Source organism: Cherax quadricarinatus, chromosome 1 (genome assembly GCF_038502225.1).
Source record: "Cherax quadricarinatus isolate ZL_2023a chromosome 1, ASM3850222v1, whole genome shotgun sequence".
NCBI classification, from domain to species: domain Eukaryota; kingdom Metazoa; phylum Arthropoda; class Malacostraca; order Decapoda; family Parastacidae; genus Cherax; species Cherax quadricarinatus.
This window is the reverse complement of record NC_091292.1, coordinates 48459326-48475600: the sequence shown is the minus strand read 5'-3', so window position 1 is coordinate 48475600 and position 16275 is coordinate 48459326. Positions and strand designations below refer to the sequence as shown.

Sequence of the window (16275 nt, the reverse complement as noted above, 5' to 3'; positions counted from 1 at the left end):
CTTGCCCGAAATACTCAGCACAACAAGCGGCTTTCTGTATAGTAGTATGTCATTGATGTACATGGTTAACAGGCCTAGCTGACAAGTAGCAAATAAAGATATTATTATTATTATTATTATTATTGTTGTTGTTATTATTACTGCATAAAATAACGCTTCACATGCGAATAATTAGCTCAGCTGTCTCTTGTATCATTATCAATTATCAAGAAGTCAAACTCATCCTCACTGTCACCTTTACTTCTCACAACGGTAACAACCCCAGTAGAATGCTAGTTTTCACCTATTATGCTGTGGACTTGTTGAGGGTGAGGTGACTCCTGAAGTATAGAGTTGAATATCATTAGGGTTTTCAGCTCTCTTCTCTTCCTTTTCTCTGGCACTTTCATCATTTTGTCTAAAGTTCATAAAAATCACTATTGTCATTATCAAACAATAACCGGTTAATCTTCTTGGGATTAAGATTATCTGTTCAGCATGCAGTTGTAAACAATGGTTGACTAACAAGCTGTTTCTTCCCTTTATGCACTGCAGCGGACCCAGTTCTTTGTATACTAAGCACACAGACTACCCAGACCTGTTGTCTTACATTCAGACCCTCCAGGTCTCTCGTGGCAAATTTGAAGACACTATGATTTATAAATAAATTTACTGCACTGATATTGACTACAGTTATTTAGATCTACGTAACTGACTGTGAAAGGGGGTAGATAACATTGTTTTGATCACCAGGCAGAAACTACACTCCAATCAAGACATTCATTTCACATATTAGTTTTCTCATTTAAGAGTTGCAGGACTGCCACGAATATTTTTCAAAACTCCATTTAATGTGGTTCAAGCCTTTTACTGGTTTTACAGTTTTACATTTTAATCAATCATCAGTCTCTTCTTAGCTAAGTACATATTGAGGCCTGTCACTAACCTTTAGTTTGACGATGAACTTATACGATTTCCAATGTGTCTATTATACACTTAGTTTGCTCTAAGGAAATTATAAGGTCAGGAATAACTGTATTACTGGTGGTATCTGGTAACCATTTTAGTAGGACTTTGATTAACATTATATACAGTGTAGGATCTAATACACTGTCTTGAGGGATGTCACCTTACATTTCTTTATTTTTACTTTTAAAGCCATGAAACAATGCAGCAGCTTGTGTTAGTGAGACAGCCGGGTGTCCAGTGTAACAGTACACCACCAATGTTTATTTCAGCTACTTCATAAGAAATTACTGCACTGTTTGCAAAATAGAAAGCAACTTAATGTAGAAATGATGTATGTATGTGTGCTTTTTCTCCCAGTGTAAAGTTAAAAATGTTGCGACACAAACTGGTACACCTTTGACCTTTATGAATCCTTTAAATATTGAGTGACCTGTGTTCTTTAAGTCTGTATAGTAACTTTTTAAGTACCGTTATCTCTAATGTTTTAAATCTGAAACTGTTCAGTGACATGGATAACTTCATACCTGTTACAACTTAAAAAAAAAAAATTAAAGGGGTGGACCGGTAAGCCAGCGGGAGTCCTCGGTCAGAGGACCAATAACTCCAGTGGCGAGTTATCATATGACTAACACCCATATGAAGAATCACTTATTCAGTTTCCTAACGAATCGTACTAAGGTTAACCTTCATACCTGTTGTTGTCAGTGCCGAATATATGTTGACAGCCATATATCCAGCAGATTTCTTAGCCATGACGGACTAACCTACACAAGTTTTTGGCATTTAATGCCCTCAAAAATAGACCCAAATGCATATTTTTGCATCATCTCTATTTTATTTTACTAAAAAATTCGGACGAGAAAAACAGAGCACCATTACTATGCTCATCTTTTGATTCTTCACATTTACTAAAACTGTTTATATTTTCTCCTAATTCCATTTAACAATTAATCTTATTATAAATCACAATAATTTTTCAGTCTTTCTCTAAAAATGGGATCGTCTCCCATGATGTTTATTAATACAGTTTCTTTCCCAGGTTCCTCACCACCGTCTCTCACCTTGTGCAGATAGTAACAGTGTCTCACCTTCTCGGGTTCATCAGCGAGATCGAAGTCGAGGTGGACGAGGCCGGCAGTGTTGTCAACTGTCTTCCACTGAGCGATACGTGTGCGATATATATATATATATATATATATATATATATATATATATATATATATATATATATATATATATATATATATATATATATATATATATTAAGGTAGTAGGTTGGTAGACAGCAACCGCCCAGGGAGGTACTACCGTCCTGCCAAGTGAGTGTAAAACGAAAGCCTGTAATTGTTTTACATGATGGTAGGATTGCTGGTGTCCATTTTTCTGTCTCATAAACATGCAAGGTTTCAGGTACGTCTTGCTACTTCTACTTACACTTAGGTCACACTACACATACATGTACAAGCATATATATACACACCCCTCTGGGTTTTCTTCTATTTTCTTACTAGTTCGTGTTCTTGTTTATCTCCTCTTATTGCCATTGGGAAGTGGAACAGAATTCTTCCTCCGTAAGCCGTGCGTGTTGCATGAGGAGACTAAAATGCCGGGAGAAAGGGGTTAGTAACCCCTTCTCCTGTATACATTACTAAAGTTAAAAAGAGAAACTTTTGTTTTTCTTTCTGGGTCACCCTGCCTTGGTGGGATACGGCCGGTTTGTTGAAAGAATAATATATATATATATATATATATATATATATATATATATATATATATATATATATATATATATATATATATATATATATATATATATATATATATATATATATATATGCAATAAGATCACAGTAAACAGGTGATTTCAGAATATGCAAAACAACCACTCTGAAAGAATAGAGAAATTCCAAGCGCTTTCGTGACTACTCACATTATCAAGGAACTATAGTTCCTTGATAATGTGAGTAGTCACGAAAGCGCTTGGAATTTCTCTATTCTTTCAGAGTGGCTGTTTTGCATATATATATATATATATATATATATATATATATATATATATATATATATATATATATATATATATATATATATATATATATATATATATATATATATATATATATATATATATATATATATATATATATATATATATATATATATATATATATATATATATATATATATATATATATATATATATATATATATATATATATATATATATATATATATATATATATATTCCACGCACCATACCCACCCAGCATGTCATATTCCACTCTTGTCTAGTCTAGCAGATGGATGCCAACCAGGAGGAAGCAAGCAGCCAGGGAAATGGCACGGCTGGCAATACTAGGAGAGGCAAGTGTCGGTCATGCTTACAGCTTCGTTGTCTCAACTCTAATGGTTTCCTCCGCAAACACGGTAGTTGCCCTGGTTCAGGATGTCCTCCTGTGGAAAGTGATGATCCAGAGCCACCTCAGGCACCTGAACCCACTCCAACAGATTTCATCTCATCAGACAATCTCTTGGAAGCAATTAAAGCAACAGGTACGAGGACACTCACACATATTCCCAAAGCAGCCCGTCCACACGCAGCTGGGAAACTTACAGACCTCCTGAAAAAAGTAAACGATGGTTCCACTATCTTAAATGCTCCACCAACCATCAAGGCATGGCACAACTTGCTACTTTTTGGCAATGTCTGCTTAGCTGTGCCGGAAAGAAGGGGAAAGAGGCTAGCCTCAATGATAATTAAATCCTTAAGAGATTTTCCTAGAGTTGATAACCTCATTCACCTTCCCCGTCAACACAAAAAAGGGAGAGGCAGAACCCCCACTCACTCTACTGACAGTGAAAAAGTCAGAGTCCAGGTGAGCAAGAAAATTGAAGAGGGCAACACAGTGGGGGCAATCAGAATTATTACCAGTGAAGATACAGTTGCTCCCAGGGATGCTGACACGGCTGAAGCACTTAGAGGAAAGCACCCTGCCAGGGAAACCAGTGGCACCAACAGTTCCAACACCTCTGTCCCCACTATGGAACCATTGATTGTGGAAGACTCAGACATTTACAAAGCAATAATGTCGTTCCCATCTGGCTCTGCTGGGGGTTACACTGGAATAAGGCCACAGCATTTAAAGGAAATGGTTAATCCAGTTATTGGGGAAATTGCAGAGACACTGCTTTCAGAGATCACAAGGTTCGTCAACAATTCCTTGGCTGGTCTGATTCCTGATGAAATTAGACCTTTCTTTTTTGGTGCAACACTTTGTGCACTTAAAAAGAAGGATGGAGGAATTCGGCCAATTGCAGTAGGCAACACGTTACGCCGCCTCGTATCCAAAGCTGCTGTCCGAAGTATTCGTGCACAGGCAGCCATGATGCTTCAACCAAACCAGCTTGGCTTTGGGGTCTCTCAAGGAAGTGAAGCAGCGGTTCATGCAACAAGGGCGTATATCAACAACCTGCCTGAGGACAATGCAGTGGTAAAATTAGATTTCAAGAATGCGTTCAATCTCCTGAAAAGAGACGTGGTATTAGCAGCAGTACAAGAACATTTCCCTGGTCTCTTCCCTTTTGTTTCAGCTGGGTATAGCAAGGAATCAATGCTTCTCTTTGGAGAGCATGAAATCACATCATCGGAGGGTGTCCAACAAGGAGATCCTCTTGCACCATTTCTCTTCTGTATAGCAGTTAGGGAAATCACAGTCAGACTGACCAGCGAGCTAAACATCTGGTTCCTAGATGATGGCACACTAGCAGGTACAAAGGAGTCCCTCCTACATGACCTTACACAGGTAATGACACGGGGACAGGAAATGGGTCTCATCCTGAATCCATCCAAATGTGAAATCATCTCAGTCAGTCAACAAGTGATAAATGCAGTGAGATCAAAACTACCAGGAGCAGCAGTCATTGCCCCCACAAATAGTGTCTTGCTAGGAGCACCTCTGGGAAGCAATGCCATTGACACAATTCTCAGGAAGAAATTGGAAGAGTTAAGGAGAATGGAACAACGAATAGGCAATCTGGACACCCACGATGCCTTCTACCTTCTCACAAAGTGCTTGAGTCTGCCCAGGTTGACATATTTCCTAAGATGTGCACCTTCATATGATAACCCTATACTGCACGAATATGACAGTATTCTGAGGCAGATTTTTACGAAAGTACTTAACCTTACTCTAGAAGACGGGCAGTGGAACCAAGCTACACTTCCAGTCAGACTAGGAGGCATTGGTGTCCGCAAGTCATCACAGATTGCGTTACCTGCTTTTCTGTCCTCGTGTATTGCATCCAGAGAGCTTGTAGCAGCGATTCTCCCTGAACATCTTAGGGACAAGATTGGAGTCCAGGACCAAAAATTCATTGACGGAGCAATGATCTGGGATAATCTAACGGGCTCTGAAACCAGACCTGCTCCCCCCAACAACTACAAACAATCGCACTGGGATGGTCCAATAGTGGAAAATATAGCCTCAACAATGCTTCAGAGTGTGTCAGGGAAGGATAGAGCCCGCCTCCTGGCAGTGAGAGCCCCTCATGCTGGGGACTTTCTGTTGGCTGTTCCCAACTCCAGCCTTGGCACACGCCTCGACCCACAGACCATCCGCATCGGTGTTGCCCTTCGACTTGCCGCCCCTATTCTCGCCGAACACAGGTGTATTTGTGGCAGTGAAGCAGCAGACCGATTCGGGTACCATGGTCTTGTGTGCCGTAAATCCGAGGGAAAGATTGCAAGACATGAGGAGGTTAATAACATTATCAAGAGGAGCCTCACAACAGCTGGATGCCCAGCAGTAAGGGAGCCACCCCAACTATGCAGATCTGATGGCAGCCAGAAGCGTCCAGATGGTATCACCCTTCAAGCCTGGACAGATGGGAAGCAGGTGGTGTGGGACTATACATGTGCATCTACCTTGGCTGATACCTATCTCCAATACACCAGGGAGGAAGGAGGGGCAGCTGCCAGCTTCAGGGAGTCCCAAAAGTCTAGAAAATATGGAGAACTTGCCCATCATTATATGTTTGTTCCCATAGGCTCAGAGACCCTTGGCTCATGGGGAAAGAGTGCATCTAATTTCCTTAAGGAGCTGGGAAAAAGACTCATCAGGGTAACTAGGGATCCCAGGGCAGCTAGTTTTCTGTTCCAGCGGCTCAGTGCGGCTGTTCAAAGGGGTAATGCATGCTGCATTTTGGGCACACGCCCCAGCTCTGAGGAGCTGGATGAGATTTTCGCCTTATAATCGGTGATACACACGTAACAACATGTACCGTATATGCCACCTTTATATCAACAATGTATCTCTTAAATCTTCTGTACCATATTATGTAATAAAATATTCCTATTGGTAAAAAAAAATAGTTTAAAAGATGGGGTGGTAGGGGAAGTGGAATATTCAAACGGCTTCAGGAAGAAATCCAAATATTCTTCCTTGAAGCCTTTTTATCCACTTCTCCGAGGCTATGGGTCCCACAATTTACACCAGAGGTGGACCCCATCCTATATATATATATATATATATATATATATATATATATATATATCAGGATGCGACCCACACCCGTCGAGTAACACCCAGGTAAACAGGAAAAAATGGTTTTCTGCTATTTTCTTACTAGTTCGTGTTCTTATTTATTTCCGCTTATCTCCATGGGGAATGGAACAAAATTCTTCCTCCCTAAGCCGTAAGTGTCGCAAAAAGGTGACTAAAATGCCGGAGCAATGGGCTAGTAACCCCTTCTCCTGTATACATAACTAAATTTATATATAGAGACACTTTGTTTTTTCTTTCTAGGTCACCCTACCTCGGTGGGATATGGCCGGAATGTTAAAAGATAGTATATGTAAGAACTTCTAGGAAAACTCAGGAGGTTTCTTCCTGGAGCTGAATATTCTCTTCTCCTACCACCCCTATATACTGTTTTTGTGAACTTTTTTTGAAAATAAAATGCAGTAAAAAAAAAGGAAAAATAGAATGGAAAAACGAACAACGTGCATAATATGTCAGAATCTATATCTCGAACACATATATATGTATATAGATATTTATTGATAATTTTAAGAGGAATTAAATATGCTGTAGCATGCAATTCGAATTTTACTAAAATTTAATTATTAATGAGTTCCTGTACTCACAAATATCAGTGCTCTTCCTACCCTTCAAGGATTCTTGTATACCATCAAGTTCTTAAACATATTGAATTAAATTATTTTGTTTTAATAAATTATATTTTTGTAATAAAACTGCAACATTTATTTAAATATATTTGCTAGGACAAGTTCAGACAAAACGAATATTGAACTTTTTTCATGTCAGTCTAAGCTCTTTTTCCAATTTTATTTTAGTTCTGTCGTTTTAAGAGGTAAACTCCAGGTATCTAATATAGAGTAATTTTTACGAGACACAGCTTATATTTAATCATACAGTGTGATATTAACGACCAATTTCGATGTGATATTGGCAGCTTGATCTAGTGCGACCTTTATGTTATAAATGTTATTGTTGACGTTCTTCTGCAGCCACTGTAGAAGTTCTCATGATCAATATTAACTCCAGTATTCCCAGCTGGGTTATTATAGAATCTTTCCTACTGTTATTACAGCTGCTCAGCTGCTGGCAGATATTTACTATAGTATTTACATGTTATAAATTTTTTTGGCTGCACACTTGCTACTGCTAATATAGAATCTTACCTTTTGTAATGAACGATCACTCACATAATAATAATTGACTTATTTTCATATTGTCTGGGTTATAAAATTAAGTTTATCTGCAGATATTATAGGTCACCTTGTGCTATTATAGAGGCCCATGTGCCGGTATTATTGACTCTTACCTGGTCAGTAGAGACGTTTAAATAAGGTCCAGTCACTGTGAGAATTCTGAACTTGACGTTCTCGCTAGGCTCGTAGAGGTACTTGTCAGTCTGGATGAAGGTAACCTGCTTGGAGCGCTTCCAAGACATACTCACTGTACGACTGATGTTAACACCAGCAACACTGCCAAAGATGTGCAGGTCACCGTAGTTATAGGTCGAACTTGGCACTGCGACTTCATAGCACTTCTCAGTCTTCCCTGAAAGTAACATAATAGTTATTCCAGCTCTCACTATTCTACAATATTCTCTTCGCTCTTTATCTAAAGTAACATAATAGTTATTCCAGCTCTCACTATTCTACAATATTCTCTTCGCTCTTTATCTAAATTAACATAATAGTTATTCCAGCTCTCACTATTCTACAATATTCTCTTCGCTCTTTATCTAAATTAACATAATAGTTATTCCAGCTCTCACTATTCTACAATATTCTCTTCGCTCTTTATCTAAATTAACATAATAGTTATTCCAGCTCTCACTATTCTACAATATTCTCTTCGCTCTTTATCTAAATTAACATAATAATTATTCCAGCTCTCACTATTCTACAATATTCTCTTCGCTCTTTATCTAAATTTCACTTTGTTCTTGATATCTTATTTTGGGGATTAAAGTCTTCTTGATGTGAACGTGTAGGTAAATTGTAGACGTAAACAACATTCTTTCAGAATTACCAACAATATGTTAGATAAAAGGTCACTAATGCCAACGTTTCGCTCTCTAGGAGGTTTGTCAAGCCGGTAACAACTTAACAGATCTGGAGCTCGAAAGGTTGCCACAATAAAGTGTCACAACACTTGCAATTGTTTTATTTTTTTAATGAGAAAAAAACAATTTCTAATTATTTTGAAAAATAATTATAAATTTGACTACAATTATACCCTACAGATATAGTGCATATATTAATAATAAATAACTAATAATTTTGTAGATTTTTAGTGTTAGTACATTTGTTTAGTGCACTAGAGACAACTAATTCATCAGTGAACTCTGTGACTGATTAAGACTTAAAGCAGAGACATAATCATCAACACTACATAAATTAAATTTTAGCACTGGAGAAGCATTGAATTAATGTTTAACTAGTGTAAAGATATTCAAACATCCGCAGATTGTATTCAGTTCACCTATGAAAACCTGAACTGAGTAGTTAAAATATGGAGCTGCATCTGTATTAACATGAATGGTACAAAACCTGTCTTTAATAATTCCCAAGTAATCATGGTGTTTGAGACTAGCTATTAGACAAACTAGCACTGCAGATACCAATAACCTGGCTTGCCAGAATTTAAAAATTATAATGTACATACTCAGTTATTTGAATATGAATTACATTTACCACTAACCTCCAGGAATATGGACAACAGTGTTCGGAACAACGGTGAAGTTCCGATCCTCATCAACCGGTTGCCAGTCATAAGTCTTGACAGCGAAGGTCAGCTTACCATCTGGAGCAGAAGGGTTGTCCACGTAGACACATACCTGGGCAGTAGCGCCGGACACCCACTGTCTCGGCGTGGTGATTATGTAGCTCCTGCGGGAGTTATGATTATGTTTACTGAAAGTATTTTAACACACATATACTACGAAAATGACTACATTATATACATATATATATATATATATATATATATATATATATATATATATATATATATATATAATTATTATTATTATAATCAAAAAGAAGCGCTAAGCCACAAGGGCTATACAGCGCTGCAGGGTAGGGAAGGAAGCGAGGGTATTGGGCGGCAGAAGGGGGGAGGGATGATCAGTAGGTTACAGAAAACAGCGGGGCAGGGGATAGTGCGGGGGTAGAGGGTAGCAAGAGATTGAGGTAGAAAGGGCTGAAGGTATCATCAGAGTTTGTGAAGTAAGTCAGTTGTTGTCAAAAAGTCAATGAGAGAGTCCGGATGAAAGGTGGGTCCATCAGCGAGAAGGGAAGGTAAAGAGAGAGCAGCGGAGCGAAGACGACGACGGAGGTAAATTCTGCGTGCTCGTTGATAAAGTGGGCAGTCTAACAGAATGTGGCTGACCGATAATGGAACCTGACAATTCTCACAGAGAGGAGCAGGGCGCCTCTCCATGAGATATCCATGAGTAAGACGAGTATGGCCAATGCGAAGACGGGAGAGAGTAGTCTCCCAACCTCGACACTGGTGACAAGAAGACGGCCAGTAACCTATACTCGGTTTAATAGATTGAAGTTTGTTACCGAGCAGAGTAGACCAACGTTGTTGCCAACGGGTGTGAAGGTGGGTAGCTATTGCAGCAAAATAGTCCGTAAATGGAACACCTCTATATGAAACTGGTAGGTCATGTACTGCTGACCGCGCAGCAGTGTCTGCCTGTTCATTGCCCTGTACGTCAACATGACCAGGGACCCAACAAAAAACAATATCTTTATGCTTGGTAAAGATGCGGCGTAGCCAAAGTTGGATACGGAGGACTAAGGGGTGAGGTGTATCAAATTTCTGTATAGCCTGTAAAGCACTAAGGGAGTCTGAGACAACCACAAATGATGACACAGGCATAGATGCAATACGGATAAGTGCTGCAAGAATGGCATACAATTCAGCAGTAAAAATACTAGCCGAAGATAGTAAATGCCCTCGTACGACGCTGTCCGGAAACACTGCTGCGAATCCTACGCCGTCAGAAGACTTAGAGCCATCTGTGTACACTGCAATGGCATGAGAATGAGAGTGGAAGTGGTCAAGAAAAAGAGAGCGGGAAGCTACCGTAGACAGTTGGGCTTTCGAGCAAGGGAGTGAGAAAGAACAGACTCGAACAGCTGGAACTTCCCAGGGGGGTAGGGAAAAGTGAGATGCTACATGAACATAGAAAGGTGGTAATTGAAGAGAAGACAAGAGCGAATGTAGGCGAAGAGAGAAGGGACGGAGCAAACAGGGCCGGCGAACAAATAAAGAATGTCTACTAATATCAGTGACCATTCTATAAATGGAAGGATTGCGGAGATCATGAGAGCATACATAGTAGAGAAGGCAATGGGCATCACGGCGATCGGATAAGGATGGAACGTTCGCTTCTGCATAGAGGCTCTCAACAGGGGAAGAGCGAAAAGCACCAAGGCATAAACGTAATCCTTGGTGATGAATGGGGTTAAGGCTAGAGAGAGTAGCAGGAGAGGCCGCTGAATAGATCTGGTCACCATAATCAAGTTTCGATAAAATGAGGGTGGAATGTAGGCGAAGGAGAGTTCGACGATCAGCTCCCCATGAAAGATGAGCAAGGGTTTTAAGAAGGTTCAGCCGGCTGTGACAAGTTGCCTTCAGAGAGGTAATGTGAGGTTTCCAGGATAACCTACGGTCAAAGAGGAGGCCTAGAAACCTGACTGTATCACGTTCAGGGATACGGGAGCCATAGAGGTACAAAGGATGATCGGAGATGACAGAGCGTCTAGTGAAAGTAATTTGGTGAGTTTTGGTACTGGAAAATTTAAACCCATGTGTGGTGGCCCAATTGGAAACACGGTCGACCGCATGCTGGAGAGAAACTGTAATGAGGTGACGGTCAGCGCCTGCACAGGCAATAGCGAAGTCATCAACATAGAGTGATGACCAAATATTTGATGGAAGACTAGAGGCCAAATCATTTATAGCAAGGAGAAAAAGTGTTGTGCTCAGAACACATCCCTGGGGTTTTATCGCCTTTTCTTGCATTATTCTTTCTAATATAATAACTGACTATTTGGCATCATAAAACAGTAGGTGGGACTTATCCATAGACTTAGCTACAACCGGGAACCAGACGGGAACGCTCAGCAGTGTTCCCGCTCCCGAGAGTGCCAGCAGGAATCACCCATTATTACGCTTATATCATCAACTCTACGGCTTATTTGTCTATCAGAATTGATCTAATATGATATAATAAGCACTATAATTAACATATAAACATGTTATATACTCTAGACTGAATAAAATAGGCTATAATATGACGAAAGATTATCGGGAATATTTCGATAAATATTGAGTTACTCCTCTCCATGTCCCATTCTTTAGTCTCTGAGTAAGAGAAAACGGTGTTTTGAAGAGGATAACTGCACTAGAACATCAGTTTACTATGAAATACACCCAAACAAACGCGATTTTCGCGATTTTTTTTTTTTTTTGAGACGGGGGCCGGCCGGCGTTCCCGGCCGATATCTCGGAAGTAACTTATTCACCTAAAGTAGGAAGTGCTTCCTTTATTACTTAATTAAATGGAATAATATTCACAGATATTGTAGAATAATGATTTCTCTTATTTCCACCGATGAGTTTTTTGGAAATATTCCAAATACTTTGGGAGTTATGTGGGAGTAAAGGGCAGATTTTTTTGCAATATTCCAGAAACTAACAAACTTTATTTTTTTTGTGAAATAACGATAAGGTATTTAGAGGAAATCGATCGGTCAAAATAAGTATTAGCATTGTTCTCTCGGCACCAAGTGTCCAAACAACCTTACGTAGCCCCATATAAGAATGACTTCTGTCCCAAGGGCATTTTCAGTAAATCAGTCTTTTCTCAGTTGTTGTTTGAGGTATATTTTTGATAAATATTTTCAAGAAAGAGTGAAAACACTTTGTCTTGTGCACCAAAACTGGAGAAAATCGGACGGTAAATAAACGAGTTAGGAATTTTGCCCGACGGCCTCCTTCAGCTTGGATAAAGTCCGGGGAGAGCACATTATTAATCCGAACACGGAAATGTCTGTCAGTTAAAAAGTTCTTAAGGAAGGATGGTAGATTGCCTCGGAGGCCTAACGAGTGGGCTTGGGCCAAAATATTATACCTCCAAGTTGTGTCATATGCCTTCTCAAGGTCAAAAAATATGGCAATAACTGAGTAGTTATTCGCAAAGGCATTACAAACATATGTATCCAAGCGCAGTAAGGGGTCTATAATAGAACGTCCCTTACGAAAGCCATATTGACGAGTGGAGAGACTGTTGTGTGTCTCTAAATACAACACTAAATTTCTATTTACCAGGCGTTCCATCACTTTGCAAACTGCACTGGTAAGAGCAATGGGACGATAGTGGGAGGCTTCATGTCCCGTAGTACCTGGTTTGCGGAAAGGGAGAACAATGACAGATTTCCACAGCTGTGGAAGAACTTGTGACCAAATAAGACTGAAAAGGCGTAATAGGACTGCAAGGGCTGACTGATGTAAATGTTGTAGCATACGAATATGAATGTCGTCGGGCCCAGCTGCCGATGATCGGCAAGCTGAGAGTGTTGAAGTGTAAAAGGCACATTATACTGTTCTTCCCTGAGAGAAGAAAAGTCCAAGGGTACTAACTCTCTGGCAGACTTTGAGGAAAGAAACGAGGGGCATAGATGGAGCCCGTGAGAAATACGGACCAGATGATTGCCAATTTCATTGGCAACATCTAGTGGGTTTGTTATATCAACACCGGCAACCCGCAGAACAGGAGCCGGGTCAGGAGAATATTTACCACTCAGTTTTCGTACTTTTTTCCAGAGTTCACTCATAGAGGAGGTAGAGGTGATGGTGGAGACATAATCTCGCCAGCAAGTGAGTTTAGCGTCACGGATGACACGCTGAGTGATCGCACGCTTCTGCTTAAAATCAATAAGTCTCTCCATGGTTCTAGTGTACCGGTACCTGCCCCATGCAGTGCGTTTCAAACATACTGCACTAGCACAAGGAGGAGAACACCAAGGCACGCATTTCTGAGAATGCCTGCCCGAAGTTTGGGGTATAAAATGAGAAGCTGCGGTTAAAATGGAGGACGAGAAGAGATGTAAAAGCTCATCATTGGAGGATGAAGAAGGAGTCTCACTAAAAACAGTTAGTTGTGAGTAAAGGTTCCAATTTGCCTGATCAAATTGCCAGCGTGGGATACGAAGAGGTGGTGAATATGAAGAAGAATGATTGGGAAATGATTGCTGTCATGTAAATCTGGGAGAACAGACCAGGTGAAGTCTAATGCGGTGGAGGAAGAGCAGACTGAGAAATCGATGCAAGAGAGAGTGTGAGTCCGAGGATCAAAATGGGTGTGAGTACCTGTATTTAAAACATGGAGGGGGTGGGTAGCAAGAAAAGCCTCTAACTGAATGCCACGGGAATCACAGTGAGACCCCACACAGAGAAAATGATGGGTATTAAAATCGCCAAGTAACAGAAGCGGTTGCAGTAATGACGAAACAAGAAAAGCAATATCCGGAATATATAATGGCTGAGAAGGAGAGAGATATAAAGAACAGAGCGTATACCACCTATGCAAGTGGATACGGGCTGCTATGTAATGCAGCGAAGTACGAACAAATAGCTGATGGTATGGAATATCAGTGCGTAGAAGAAGGGCACTTTCATTAAAGGTCCCATCAGGAAAAGGATCTGAAGAATACAATAAATTATAGCCTGAGATGGGATAGATAACAGCAGAGTGTAATTTTGGTTCCTGTAAGCAAACACCAACGGGGGAAAACTGGGAGAGTAACATCTGAAGCTCCCCCCAATTACCCCTGGTGGGGCTCCGGTGGCCTGGTGGTTAACGCTCTCGCTTCACACGGTGAGGGCCTGGGTTCGATTCCCAGCCAGAGTAGAAACATTGGATGTGTTTCTTTCCACCTGTTGTCTATGTTCCCCATCAGTAAAATGGGTACCTGGGTGTTAGTCGACTGGTGTGGGTCGCATCCTGGGACACTGACCTAAGGAGGCCTGGTCACAGACCGGGCCGCGGGGGCGTTGACCCCCGGAACTCTCTCCAGATAAACTCCAGATAATGGCGAGAGTACGAAGGGTGAGCCTCATGACAATTAAGGCAAGAGGGAGGTCGATTGCAAGACGTATTAGAAAGGTCATTGGCACCACAGACTGGGCATTCGGCTGTAGACATGCAATATTTCGCTGGATGGCCAAATTGCCAGCAATTTCTACACTGTTGCGGTGTAGGGATCACCTTTCGAACTTGTAACCGATGTCCTGCTACATAAACTGAGGATGGGAGTTCACAGCTGTCAAAAGTTAAATGAGCCACATTGCTAGGGTATCGTCTCTGCCTGCGGGCAGGAAGAACATAAGTGTCTACCTTTATCATACCTCGTCTTAAAGCTATGTATGGTTCCTACCTCCACTACATCGCTCGCCAGACCGTTCCACTTCCTGACAACTCTGTGACTGAAGAAATGCTTCCAAACATCCATGTGACTCATCTGAGTCTTCAACTTCCAAGAGTGACCCCTTGTTTCTGCATCCCCTCTCTGGAAAAACTTGAGTGTCCACCTTGTCTATTCAATGCAGTATTTTGTATGTCATTATCATGTCTCCCCTATCCCTCCTGTCCTCTAGTGTCGTCAGGCCGATTTCCCTTAACCTTACGAGTATGCGACGTCAAGCGACCACCGCTCTGTGCAAGACTCCAGTGTTGCAAAGTGTAATTTAATAAAAGACAGTCCATCTCTTACCTTAGCAGGACAATTAAGGAAAATCCTGCTCCCACTTTATTACCATGGCAAAGATAGTGTATATTGTTGTCTACTCTTAAGACAGCAAGAATCAAGCATTCTGCTTTGCTTCATGGAGGAAGTTGCGAGGAAGCAAAAAGTACTAGGTCAGCTTTTCCTTAATGTGCTAGGGCCAGTGACGATGTAGGAGGCTGTAGCATCTTCAGATTACTTTTGACTCTACTGAGAGTCACATTGACGCCAGGATAACCAACCAGGATAACCGTGCATTAGTGTGAACAAAGTGTCTCACAAAACACAATAAACACTTAAGAGAAGTGTGATCAGCTTCTTTAGTGACAAGATTGTGAACAATAAAGACAAATCTTATGGAACATAGTGTACCAGTGTGCGTATTCCTAGACTATGGAAGACGTGGACATCCAAGGACACTTCAGCTTCTATCAACTCACCGATACCTGTCGAAGGTGTGAAGAACACCATAGCTCATGCTACAAGAGCAAGGTAGGTTGTGAATTTCTTGTAGTATGGGGAACTGTGCAGTTCTTGAGTTGCAAGGAGTTTGTAATCAACCTATAGTCGGCAGTGAGGTGCGGACTTTTCAGTCCACACAAGTAAGTTTGTCAGCCATCAGTGAATGAAATATGCTGACATAACACCCCCTAGGGGTAATTTATTGTTTACATAATATGCTCTATTACAGCCCGTTGAGAGATGATCATGACAACAATTCAAGACCTTGTCTGCAGGGGCGGCTGTGTAGACGATTTGCTGTCTTTTATCAGCTAAGTATTCCCTATATTTAACTATATCTTAGCTGGTAAAGCATACCTCAACATCCAGAGACATGCTCGATGTTATACTCACCCCAAGATCTTTCTCCTTGAGCGAGGTTTGCAGTCTTTGGCCACCTAGCCTATACTCCTTCTGCAGGTTTCTGTGCCCTTCCCCGATCTTCATGATGTTGATATGTTTTTTTTTGTGTGTGTGTGTGTGTACTTACC

General features: G+C 40.7%; 1 protein-coding gene across 1 annotated transcript in view; it reads right to left on the bottom strand.

The window, feature by feature from the left end:
* The window catches only part of LOC128685279 (uncharacterized), a 40782-nt gene that overhangs the window by 9857 nt on the left and 14650 nt on the right, over nucleotides 1–16275 (bottom strand). The window contains exons 2-3 of the mRNA XM_070085819.1: nucleotides 9183–9370; nucleotides 7795–8033 (exon numbers count right to left, since the gene is read on the bottom strand). Coding sequence (XP_069941920.1) covers nucleotides 7795–8033; nucleotides 9183–9370 — 427 coding nt within the window. The remainder of the gene's footprint in view (nucleotides 1–7794; nucleotides 8034–9182; nucleotides 9371–16275) is intronic.